At 42.4% G+C, this 12,756-nt stretch overlaps 1 protein-coding gene across 3 annotated transcripts in view; it reads right to left on the bottom strand.

The window, feature by feature from the left end:
- The window catches only part of DOCK8 (dedicator of cytokinesis 8), a 227,161-nt gene that overhangs the window by 25,805 nt on the left and 188,600 nt on the right, over positions 1 to 12,756 (bottom strand). For all 3 annotated transcript variants that reach the window (XR_008618228.1, XM_024126730.3, XM_007129204.3), the window contains 7 exons: positions 11,111 to 11,207; positions 9,590 to 9,724; positions 8,382 to 8,534; positions 7,159 to 7,317; positions 6,416 to 6,516; positions 5,475 to 5,667; positions 215 to 358 (listed from right to left, as the gene is read on the bottom strand). Coding sequence is in view for 2 of the 3 variants with exons in the window: in XM_024126730.3 (XP_023982498.1) it covers positions 215 to 358; positions 5,475 to 5,667; positions 6,416 to 6,516; positions 7,159 to 7,317; positions 8,382 to 8,534; positions 9,590 to 9,724; positions 11,111 to 11,207 (982 nt within the window). In the remaining variant the exon portion in view is untranslated. The remainder of the gene's footprint in view (positions 1 to 214; positions 359 to 5,474; positions 5,668 to 6,415; positions 6,517 to 7,158; positions 7,318 to 8,381; positions 8,535 to 9,589; positions 9,725 to 11,110; positions 11,208 to 12,756) is intronic.

The raw sequence follows: 12,756 nt of genomic DNA, 5'->3' as shown, positions 1-12,756 counted from the left end.
GGAGCGGCTAGGCCCGTGAGCCATGGCCGCTGAGCCTGCGCGTCCGGAGCCTGTGCTCCGCAACGGGAGAGGCCACGACAGAGGGAGGCCCGCAAACCACAAAAAAAAAAAAAAAAAAAAAAGTGGGACTGGCTGGACGTTAAGACCGGCACTCAGGGCACCGACACCAGAGTTCAGGCTGACTGTGGAAGCCCGGACAGCTATGTGCACTGACCGTGCTGAAGAGCTCGGCCGCCTGCTCCAGGAGGCCCACCAGGCCGCTCTCGGTGAAGTACCGGCCGGAGCACACCCCGTCCTCGTCCGGCGACAGGGTGTCATCAGAGACCGCAGACTCCTCCAGCACGTTGGAAGAAATATTCTGAAAGAGATCACAGTATGAGCCAGGAGAACAGGGGAATGACTAACAAAGGCACCACAGGAACCCATAACATATGGAGGAGGAAGCCATGGCTCCAAGATCCTCACCATCCCTGATCATACAAGGTCTGTAATTCCACCCAGAAGAGCCTCTGGCTGCCACTCATTTTGAAAGAATGCACAGAATAACTGGCCTTCAAAACTCAAGATTTTCTTTTCTTTTTACCTATTGGGAGATACAGAAAGGACACTTACCTCAATGTAACAATAGTTGAGTTGCTTTAGAGAAAGGACCCTAAGGGACGTCCAGCAGGGGTCGTGGTTTTTAAAAGCCAAAGGCCAACGAACAGTTAGCTAGACTCCTTGTTTCACCAGCTGAGTGACCCTCTGAAGTACTTGCTATGACTGACTTGGCTTTTAGGTGAACGGCCATAATATCATATGACAATTGCAAATGAGAAGGTCTTCTTTATGAAATCTTTATGGCAATTCAGCAGTTACTATTTTTTTCTCCCCCCCCAAACATTTTGTTGCTTTCTACACACTTTTCTTTTACATAAACCATAGAGTTTAGAGTCTCATAGAGAATGCAGTGATCAGGGCCAGGATTAGGGTGAACAAGGTGAAAACAAAATTTAGGGAACACTCACTCTCAGGATCCTGTAAGTCATGACCCTGAACTTGCCTGACCCCAAGAGTGAGCCCTTCCTTAAATTCTGCACTTCATGTGCCTTACTCACCTCACCCCAGTTCTGGCTCTGGCAGTGACTCTCATACTTTTGACAGGTCAAGAATCATTTTCTTCAACCTGTCTCATGGATATAGAAGAAATGCATATGGAACATAAAAGAAACTGGAAACCTTTGTAGCTTAGGATTTGCATACAGGTAGCACATTTGCCATTCCTTTTATGCCTACGCTCATGGCAGACAGAACTAATTAATTATAGTACTCTTTTCCCTGAAGCTTGGATATGGCGTCAAAATTCTTCTCAGCATGGTACCCCATTCAGCCACTACCAACTGACCAGAGTTGGCTAGTGAAGTAAAATCTGTCTGCCTCTCATCGGCCTGGCTAGCAAGATCAAGTGACTCATCCTTAGCAGTCAAGGAAGAGAGAGTTGTTACAGTCCTGTATCTTCATATCCAAAATTATAAGGTAGTTTTAGGAATATAGGAGGCTTTCAGAACCTTTTGTGGCCAGCCTTTCTTTCAAACCTGGTCTTTCTATTATGATGTTTCTGAATTGGAAATGATAAAAGGTCCAAGAGATTCAGTTGAAATAATCTAATAACCCAAGAAACGAATACTATTAGTATTGTATGTAATTTTCCACATGTAGAGGAATATATTTGCAGTTATGCAGTCTTATTAGCTGTCGTCAGAGGGAAAAGATTCTGGGCAGACTTTCCTGGCTTCAGAATTAGGGAGGTGAAAGTAACAGCAGTTATGTGAGAATGTATCCATATCTACATTTGAGGAATAAATATTGTACTCTGGGGCACAGAATTTCAATGATCTCAGTTCCTTGGAATTCTGTGGCCTCAGAGTTATTTTCCTTGCACAGATTTATTTATCTCCAGTTTATAATTCTTTTCAAAAAATTCAATTTTACTGGAGCAGAACAAGGTTGAAAACTAAAGCACACAGCATTTAAGAAATCAACACCAGACATCTGTAGTTAATGCTGCCCAGAATTCCTTCATCCTTCTATAAAGTATAGCCTCCTGAGAAACCATCCATAACTCCATGTGTGGACCTCAACTCTGGCTCTGGCTCAGCCAATCACAGCATTCCATGTCTCTGGCCACTATGATTGGTTCAGAGATGAGCATAGGACCCTGTCAGAACCAATAAGATGCACTGAGACTGTCTCTGCAACTGCATTTCTCTATTCTCCTGGACTTGAACCTGGGAAGTTGTAAACATAAATATCGCTCAGTGAGTGTGGGAAGCCTATGAAGAATGAAGCTGACATAAGAGAAAGCAGAGACAGAAAGTGATGATGACACTGAGGTCTGATGACATTGTTTGGACCCCTAGGTCCAGCTTGGCAGGTACTACTCCAGACTCATCTCTCTCATGCAAGCTGATAAATTCCATTTTTACCTTAGGTCCATCTGGCTTAGGTATACTGTCACTTGCAAGCACACATTTCCAAAAAGATTTGGTATGTCTCATTTGAGAGAAAAGAGAATTGGCTCATAAGCATCAGCATAATTTGGCTTGTCTTCTGTAGCTGAGAACACCTAACTCACCATGTTCTGTGTATTTTGAAGATCTCATTCTTCACAGTTCCTTCTGCTTCCCCCTCCCGTTCCTCGTCTTTCTGAGCATTCCATGACCCCCAGGCTGACTAGTCACGTGATAAACACTCACAGCATCTTGTACCTCTTTATTACAGCATTTATCATAATTGAAATTGAATAAGAAATAGAAGAATTAGCTGTATCATGCCACTCTCCCTGGCTAGAATGTAAAGTTCATGAGGACAGAATAAGTGCTCAATAAATATCACCTAAAAGAATGAATACGTGGATAAAGATCTATGAAAAAATAGAGCTATATGCTCCCGTGTAGGGACAATGTGGAGTTTTTCTGTTGTTTCTAGAATAACTATTCTACTCACCTTGGCATGACTTACTATAAGCAAATTAAAAAGAATGTATAAGCAATAGTAATGAAACAAGACAAGAGGTTGATATAATTCCACATTAAGTGTTAAACCCAGAGATTTCTGGTCATTGAAAGAGTAGCACTTATAACATTTATCCTTGCTAATATCATATGGCCAAAATAAATTTTACAAAAAAGCAAATGTGTCTAAAATTGATTTTTATACCTTTCTTCATTTTTATGTGATTCAAAATCAGATATGATTTTTTATGCTTTTTGGATAAGAATTAAATTTTTGGCTTTAGAATGAGCATTCCTCAATTGAGAATAAAATTTGTTTGCTGAGAATAAAATGATAGAATAAATACTATTGTTACTGAAGACCATAAGAAAGGAGGAATTAGCAGCATGAGGCCATACCCAGATTGCCTGGTGAACAGTATTCAGGAAATCAGAAGCTCCTGGCTCTACCAGCAACAGTTTTTGTGCCTTACTCTATAAGCCTGGGAAAGCTACTTTGAATTGTCCTCTCTTTCTGGTTCACACAGCATCACACAATTGTGTTGAAGAGCAACAATGAGAACAGAGCCTTTTATAAAATCAGTCATGAAAATTCAAACAAAAATAATCCAAACACTTGTAAATGACTTTGTGAGTCTGGCTTGAAAAGGGCTCTCTTACTGTACTATATTGTTACAGGTTTCAGGGATTGTCATTTCTACAGATTATGTGTCTAAAAGTACTCGTAAAATTTTTTGTTTCCTCTAAAGACTGTTTCAACTACTCAGCCAAAACAGTCCAAGTGGCCAACCAATTTTCAGGCCTAGCAGACAATTTCCCTCTGCTATAACTATGGGTAATATTCAGCTCATCCTAAGACAGTATTGATTCAGCCCCTTTTTTCCCTTCCCAGGTCAATTTTGTTCTTTCTTTCTTTTTTCAAAAATAAATTTATTTATTTTATTTATTTATTTTTGGCTGCGTTGGGTCTTCGTTGCTGCGTGTGGGCTTTCTCTAGTTGCAGTGAGGGGGCTACTCTTTGTTGAGGTGTGCTTCTCATTGTGGTGGCTTCTCTTGCTGTGGAGCACGTGCTCTAGGTGCGCGGGCTTCAGCAGTTGTGGCTCGCGGGCTCGAGAACGCAGGCTCAGTAGTTGTGGCGCACGGGCTTAGTTGCTCTGTGGCATGATCTTCCCGGACCAAGGGTCGAACCCATGTGCCCTGCATTGGCAGGCGGATTCTTAACCACTGCGCCACCGGGGAAGTCCCAATTTGGTTCTTTCTTGATTTTAGATTAGCGAGGAGGATATTACAGAGTTGCAGAGTGTAATCAAACGAATGGGCCCTGAGGGAAATAATTTCTCCAATATATATTTTTTTTAAAGTTTTTTTTTTTTTTTTTTTTGCGTTACGTGGGCCTCTCACTGTTGTGGCCTCTCCCATCGCGGAGCACAGGCTCCGGACGCGCAGGCTCAATGGCCATGGCTCACGGGCCCAGCCGCTCTGAGGCATGTGTGGTCTTCCCGGACCGGGGCACGAACCCGTGTCCCCTGCATCGGCAGGCGGACTCTCAACCACTGCGCCAACAGGGAAGCCCCTTCTCCAATATTTAGAAAAACTACTTTCATAGTTGTCAGTATACTGTGCCAACTACAAGTCTTTGAGAACGGGTTTAAATAACCTTAGAAAAGTTGCTCTCTCAGTTTATCTGCGAAGTGGGAATAATAATACCTTCTCTATCTGTCTGTTTCACTGGTTTATGGGGAAGGTCAAATGAAACCATGGATGTGAAAGTGTTTGGAAATGTCTAAAGTGCCTATCGACTCTACATTTATTGTAAACGATAATTTTTTTTTGGCTTCCCTGATGGTGCAGTGGTTGGGAATCCGCCTGCCAATGCAGGGGACACGGGTTCGAGCCCTGGTCCGGGAGGATCCCACGTGCCGCAGAGCAACTAAGCCCATGCGCCACAACTACTGAGCCTGCGCTCTAGAGCCTGTGAGCCACAACTACTGAGCCCACGTGCCACAACTACTGAAGCCCACGGGCCTAGAGCCCGTGCTCCACAACAAGAGAAGCCACTGCAATGAGAAGCCCACGCACCGCAAAGAAGAGTAGCCCCCGCTCGCCACAACTGGAGAAAGCCGGCGCGCAGCAACGAAGACCCAGCACAGCCAAAAATAAAAACAAATAAATAAATTTAAAAAAATTTTTTTTTAAAAACCCAAGGTGGTAAAGCAATTAGAAGAGGCAAATTTCATACACTAAAGCAGGTTTTTTCAACCTTGGCATTATTGATGTTTGGGGCCAGATAATTCTTTGTGGTGGGAGGTATCCTATGCATTGTAGGGTGTTCAGCAGCATCCCTGGTTTATACCTATTAAGTGTCAGTAGCACCCACCTTCCCACCCTCAGTTGTAACAACCTAAAATGTCTTCAGAGACTGTCAAATGCCCCCAGCTGAGAACCACTGCGCTAAAGGAAAAGCTAAACTTGCCCCCCCACCTGAAAGCTGACGCTGCCCACGGGCAGGTAGCTGTGGTCCTCCAACATGCTCAGATATTCAGCCACTAAGGCAGCTGCGTGCACCAGGCACATGGCAGCCTCTGTGTAGCACTTCCTCTTGGTGTGCTTCTCCGCCATGTTCTGGAGCCAGGTCAGTCGCAGATCAGGAGATGTCTGGTAACTCTTGGCAATTCTGAAGATGGGTTGAGAAAGTTTCAAGGACAACGGGTTAGTGACACTGTTTTTCTATTGTGTGTGGCCACTTTTTTTCCCGTTAAGAGTTCTGCCTACATGTTCACAGAATGAGAGAAAAGGCAAACATCTACCAGTCCAGCTGTTTTCATTCCACGTTTGGGGTGTGCAGGATGCCAAGAATGCTAAGATTTAGTTAAAGATTTATGGGAGGAAAACAACCCTGATAAAATGATGTCTATTTGAATGGAGCTCTAGCAACTTTCTTCTTTTCTCGCAAAAAATAACAGAAGACAAAAGTACTATCCTTCTTATGACATCGCATCAGAACAAGTTTGCCTTTGTAAGTAGTTTCTCCTAAAACAAGGACTATAAGACAAAATTTTAAATGCTAGAGTAAAATATGATTTCTAAATAAAACTTACAGGTATGTCTGAATATAAGTGGAAAAACATTTCAGAAATAATTCATGTAACAGTTGATAGTTCTTTTCTCTCATTCTATGGTAAGTAGAAAATAATTTCAAAAAATAAGTACCTCCCTTTAAATTAGGGAGATCTTTCTGAAAACGTGTACATGAATCAACACCCTCTGAATGGTGATTTTCTACTAATTTCTAAGTACAGTTTTGGATGTCAGCCAAAACAGTGTACCCACATTTCCTGTGATCATTATATTCATAAGAACTTCATAGTGACAAACCCTAGATCCTTAAGTGACACCCTTTTGATTTTACCAGGAAAGTTTACCTGTACATGAGATCCATAAGCATCTCAGGATCTTCCTGAAATTCCCTCATTTTCACTGTGTCATATAAGATGCTATTCAGATTGCAGAGAAGTTCTTCCACCTGCAAAAAAAAGTGTACGCCCCAAACAGTCTCAGCTTTGTAGTCCACGGTAACAAGTTAGGATGCATTGAAAGTCCAAGGGGCAGCCATGGACAGGCTTCGCTAAGACAGGAGAGATCACAGGTGAGGGGAGTCTAGACTGGATCCTCTTTGACCTCACCTTTGCAGGTCCAGGCACTTCCGAGGCCCAGATGTGAGTTGGCCCTTGGGATCCATGAATTAGTCCTGAATCGTTATACTATCTTCCCTCTCTAACACCTTTTTGGTTAAATTAGTTTGAACTAGTTTCAGTTATTTGCAACCTGAAAGCCCTCAGATGTACTCTGGAACATCAGGGCTTTTTATACCAAGTAGGAGGCAGCTTAGGACCTCAGCTTAGATTCCATCTAATATATATCATAATATGTTATAAAATTATCTGTATCACATTACATAATTATAATGTATTTCACAAAAATTATATAATCTATAACTATATATGCTATGTAATATATTATAGGAATTATATATTACATATATATGTGCACATATATGTGTATGTATAAGCATGTATACGTGTGTGTGTATATACACACATACATACACACACACACACGAGTTTATAACTGGCTGATCACAGACAAGGCATGCTCTTCAGCCTACCTGCATGGGGAAAGGAGTGGTCTGCATGTCTGTGTCCTCTTCCGCATAGGCCAAAATTGTCCTCAAGGATCTTCTCAGGTACTCCTCATTAAAGTCTGGTGCTTTTCCCACCAAAGATGCCAGAGACATGGTTACTTGCATCTTTACTCTTGCAAAGTTCTGAGTCAGGAAAAAACAATGGTGGAACAAATAAGAGGCACTCAGCTAGTAGATAACTGAAGGCAGTAGAGCCAGATACCAATAACTCTGCAGTGTTTCTTTAACCCAGTCTCAATCATTTCCTTTTTTTCTCAATGAAATATGAGCTATACTTTGCTGAAGACTCATACTGTTGTTTAACTCGTTTAAATGGCTATCTCCCTGACATACATCTGTCAGTTCCCTTTAAATTTTTTATTGAGGACCTGGCCAGCTCCACGCAGCAAGGCTGGAAGGTTCCTACAGAGTTGGGTCACAGGATGTCTCCCTTTGTGTCAAGATTCCTCTTCTTGGAACTTTATTTAAACTGCAAGGAGGAACAGGATCTATATGGGGAAGAGTTCTGAGATTTCTGGATTCTGGGTAGGCAGCAACTTTGTTTCTCCTTTCCTTCTAGGCCCATGGAAAACTATGGTTATTCCAAGGGCCTCTGGCCTCTGAGGAATGTCCTAAAGGCTTTTAAATAGTTATACCTAATACATTCTGAGGGCCCTGCCTTTCTTCCATGGGCCAAGTTATCTTTTCATATCAGTTGAGCATGCTCATTAACGTGACCACAAATGTAAATTCCAAAAGAACATACTAAAATCTAGACAAACGAAGACTGTGCTGTAATAAAGCTGAATTCCAAAGGCTGCTAAGCTTCAATTAACACTCAGGTGTAGATGATAGCAATCGTTTCAAATTCTCTTCCACAGGTCATTCTGGTACCAATCAGATTTTAGAAACAGGATAAAATCTTCTGAAGTCCTAATTCTGTTGTATTTTTTTTCCCACAGATGACAACCTTGAATCTACACATATTTGTTCATTTCTTACTGAAGCACACGGATGGAAACCACTGCATTCACCAATCTTAATAATTTACTCCTAGATGCAAAGTCAAACAAAAGCTGCTCTCCATCTACATGCCCAACTGTTTCCTTCCCACGTGGCAGAAGTCAACTGCAATAGTGCACACTTTTCCTCCCCCAGGGCTTTGCATTGACTCTCGCTGCTGATTCTGGGTCGCCCTGGGCGCTTACGCTGGTGGCTCCAAAGCTGAACCTCATGAGGAGGTAGAGAGTGGCGCAGGCTTGGCTCCGGGCGACGTCCATGCTGCTGCTGCAGTGATGCAGAACTCGCTGACACAGGTCCGCGCACTGCTCCACTTCCTCCTCAAACAGCAAGTCGCCGAACTAGGAGAGACACAGGGGCCATAAGACGTCACTTGGCACGATCATACGCTTTCTGGACTGGATGCCTGTTGAAATGTGGAAATGGCTGCTTGGACAAGCAAAAAGCCCACAAGAATTAATGCGTTGCTCCATAAAGATGATGAGTTATTTGAATCAGAAGATGAAGTGAAGCAACGGAGTCGACTTAAGATCTCATTATGAGCTGCTCAGCTAAGAACAGGGCTGCGTAATTAGCTGCACGGTTAGCCAGGCTGCCTTCCCTGCTGAAGTCCCAACTCTGAAGGAATTAGCCTGAGTTTACTGGGTTCCCTGGATATTACTGGTGACTAAGAAAGAGCAAATGATCCTGACGGGTGAGAGCAGAGAGATTCCACTTTCCTTTTTCTTTCCCACCCGCCCTCCACGGCCATGTTGCACGGCTTGCAGATCTCAGTTCCCCGACCAGGGATCGAACGTGCGCCCCCTGCAGTGGAAGCACAGAGTCTTAACCACTGGACCGCCAGGGCAAGTCCCGGGATTCCACTTTCTAAATGTAAAAGATCCCAGATAGAAGGCATCAACCGAGATTTTCAATAAAGGGGGAGATAGGAATCTGCAATAGTCTGTTTTACCTCAGGAAAATCTATATTCTTCAGGCTATGAGAAATGTTTTTCTAAACCTTCTGCATTTTATGACATGACATTTTGGAAGACTTACCAATGGGAGTCATGTATAGGAATTGAATCTCACTCAGATAAGGTACTAAAGAAAAAGGGTGAAAAACAAAGTTGCTCAACTGATTTCCACTCTCATGTCTTCAGTGAGTGGCCATTTCAAATTTCTATAGTTGGGCCCACATTTCTAGTGTGAGAGGCACTGTTTTTCCTCTTCATGGTGAGTCCTGTAGAATCAGTGTACCTGCTTCCTTCCTAATGAGACTTAAGACTTTTACTGCAGTGTCACTTAACACAGTGGTCTGTGGGTTTTGGTGCACCTGAAGCAAGAAATGGGAAGCTAGATTGATGAGAATCTTAACTCTTAATTAAGAGTAAGAAAGCAAGTGTCCCATGTTTACCTTGGCAATGAGAGCACGGAGTGTCGCAAAGCAGTGAGTCAGGTAGGTGGTGCTCTGATCACAGCTCAGAGAATTCACCAGGACCCTTAGCACGCCTCCCAACAGGCTGTCTTTACAGTCCAGAGCCGAGCTTGCCTGGGGGAACAGAACAGCATCAATGAATCCCTGTGCTGTGCCCATGAACTGAGGGGGAAGACACAGGTGGGTGCTCTTGGCAATTAGCACAGTGATGCTGATGTTTCATCTCTCTCCGTCTATGATCTTAAGGGTTTGGGAAAGCACCCCGTATATCGTCCACTACCAGGAGAGCTGAAGACCTATTTCCACATGACTTTATTCCAAAACTCCCAATTGATTTGGGATTTATGCCTAATTCTGGGCTGCTAAACCAAGTTATAAGGTACACCTTCCCCCAATCCTGGGCAACAGCACTTGGAATGTTCTTTCCTTGTATACAAGGCACAGCTTTTCTTGTGGGCTTTCAAACCACAATTGTGGGCTTCCCATTACACTAGGGGCTGCTTGTGGCAGTGATGTTTCTAAATAGAAGCTTATTTATCAGCTGCAGCAGGACGAATGCCCCCAAAGACAATGATAAATAAGTTTCAGCTTCCTTTGAAAACTGCAAATACATTTTGAGGACTGGGGTTAAGAATATAGCACTCAAAGCAGTATTGTATAAAGATATAATCAATGTGATGCCAAGTATTTGATACCAAGTATTTATCAAAGGTACCATATACTTTTGGTCTTTATTTTTGTACAATAATCACTTTTTAAAAGATAACTTAAAAGTTGGATTACTAAGTTCAACTATGTTTCGACAATATTTCTTCTTCTAGCCCTCTAATAAATGATTTTTCATTGGAAACATGTAAGGACTCATTTTTCAGGTTACCTAAAAACCCATTATCACCTAAATGTCTTGAGAATTTCTGGAAGCATTCACTTAGAAAATGAAATTAGTACAGTGAATTGTATTACTATAAAATTCACATTGATATAACACTTTTCTACAGCAGGGATGGCAAATTCATGGTACAAATGATTTTTCTTCACTAATTTGTGTCCAAAACAGACATCATTAATCACACTTAGCACTCCTTTTACCTAACCCAGTCATAATCTTAGTTCCCATACAGACATCAACCATAATTCAAATGGAGTTGACCTATCAAAAAAAACCCCTACCACCTCTATTCTAGATACTGAACTATAAGCCCAGCACCCACATTATAAACTTCGCACATGTGCAGGCAGATTTAACCGCGAGAGTCAGTCTGTCAAGCACCTAACTCTTTCCAAGCAAGCTTCAAGTCAATGAATCCAGAAGGATGTTCGGTAAGTATCTCTGGAATTTGTAAGGTGGACACTATCGTAAATGGTAAACTTCCTAACTTCATTTAAACAAAAAGCATTTCATATCACGTTTATTTCTTTCACAATTTTCTATAAAGAATTCCTTATTAAATTCTAGTAAACATATTCATGTTGAATAGATCAGGTGTTTGTTGTCCTCACCTGGATAATGTTTTCCTGCATATCCAGGATGATTAAATTTGCTTCGGTAGCTAGATTGCCACTGATCAAGGCTTCTTGATCTAACTCTGCTTTTGTTCTAAGAAACAAAAAGAGGTCAAATTAAAGTGCATATCAAATCTGGCCATTTCCCAATGATGGTAATCTATACTCCAAGTGTAAAGAAATCTTCTGAAGAGTCAATCTGGAAGTGAAACCAAAGCAGCTGGTTACTGGTAACTAAGGAATATAGGTGCCTCCTGTAATTGGTGTATGGTTAAAAAGGCTTTCTAGGTAAAGTCTCCAGGCCATCCCCATCCCCCCTATTATGAATAATGATGACAATTATAAAAATAACAAAAAAGGTAAAAAAGCAATTATTGGTTATTACTAGCAATTAGGTCAGCCAATCAGATTGGTGCTTAAAGCTTCAGGGTCATTCTTGCATTTCACCCATGAGAACCATCTCCTGATCTGAGCCAAGAAGCCTGGGCAACAAGCTAGAGGAGGTGAGACTGGGTGTGATGTGAATTTGGCTAATCGTGATGCTGCTTGATTAGGAAAGGATGATGTTTCAAAACTGGATCAGGGAAGAGTCAGTGTCTTGACTTTCCAAAGACTGCCTTGGGGTTGCACAGTCAAGTATGGGCCTTTTGTCCTTTTCCAATGGGAAGCAAGGTTGAATTCCTGTGGGGAAGGCCATCTAACATCCTGCTGGACGTCAGTGGTTATTACCCACGAGGGAATGGGAAATTACCTGGTGCTGCTTCTCTATTAGGTTCCTTTTTAAAGAATCAGAACATTTTATGCATTAATTTATCCATTCTCATAAAATCCAAGTGAAGCTGGAAAGAGACATCTTGTATCTCCTAAATATAGTGGCCAGGAAAGGAAAGTGTGAAGAATTAACTTTCCCAAGATGTCCCAGTGGCCAACATGTTGCCATAGGGGTTGGGGCATCCTGATATGAGCTCAAAACTCTTGGTCCGGGATAATCACTTCGCTGTGCTTGAGTCCCCTTCACCCAGTGATGGGGGCATTGCTATGGCTTACATAACCATCAAGGGCTCAGAATAAATATTTCCCTTCATAATTTTATTTATTTATTTTATTTTAATTTAATTTTAATTTTTACTTTTGGTTGTGTTGGGTCTTCGCTGCTCTGTGTGGGCTTTCTCTAGTTGTGGCGAGTGGGGGCAACTCTTCATTGCAGTGCACGGGCTTCTCATTGCAGTGGCTTCTCTTGTTGTGGAGCACGGGCTCTAGGCATGCGGGCTTCAGTAGTTGTGGCGTGTGGGCTCAGTAGTTGTGGCTCGCAGGCTCTAGAGCGCAGGCTCAGCAGTTGTGACGCACGGGCTTAGCTGCTCCTCGGCACATGGGATCTTCCCAGACCAGGGATCGAACTCGTGTCCCCTGCATTGGTAAGCGGATTCTCATCCACTGCGCCACCAGGGAATTCCCTTCCCTGCGTTTTAAATGTTTTCATTATGGAGAACAGTATGGAGGTTCCTTAAAAAAATAAAAATAGAACTACCATATGACCCAGCAATCCCACTACTGGGCATATACCCTGAGAAAACCATAATTCAAAAAGAGTCATGTACCACAATGTTCATTGCAGCTCTGTTTACAATAGCCAGGACATGGAA

This window comes from Physeter macrocephalus, chromosome 9, assembly GCF_002837175.3.
Source record: "Physeter macrocephalus isolate SW-GA chromosome 9, ASM283717v5, whole genome shotgun sequence".
Lineage (NCBI taxonomy): Eukaryota > Metazoa > Chordata > Mammalia > Artiodactyla > Physeteridae > Physeter > Physeter macrocephalus.
This window is presented reverse-complemented; position numbering and strand designations above follow the sequence as displayed.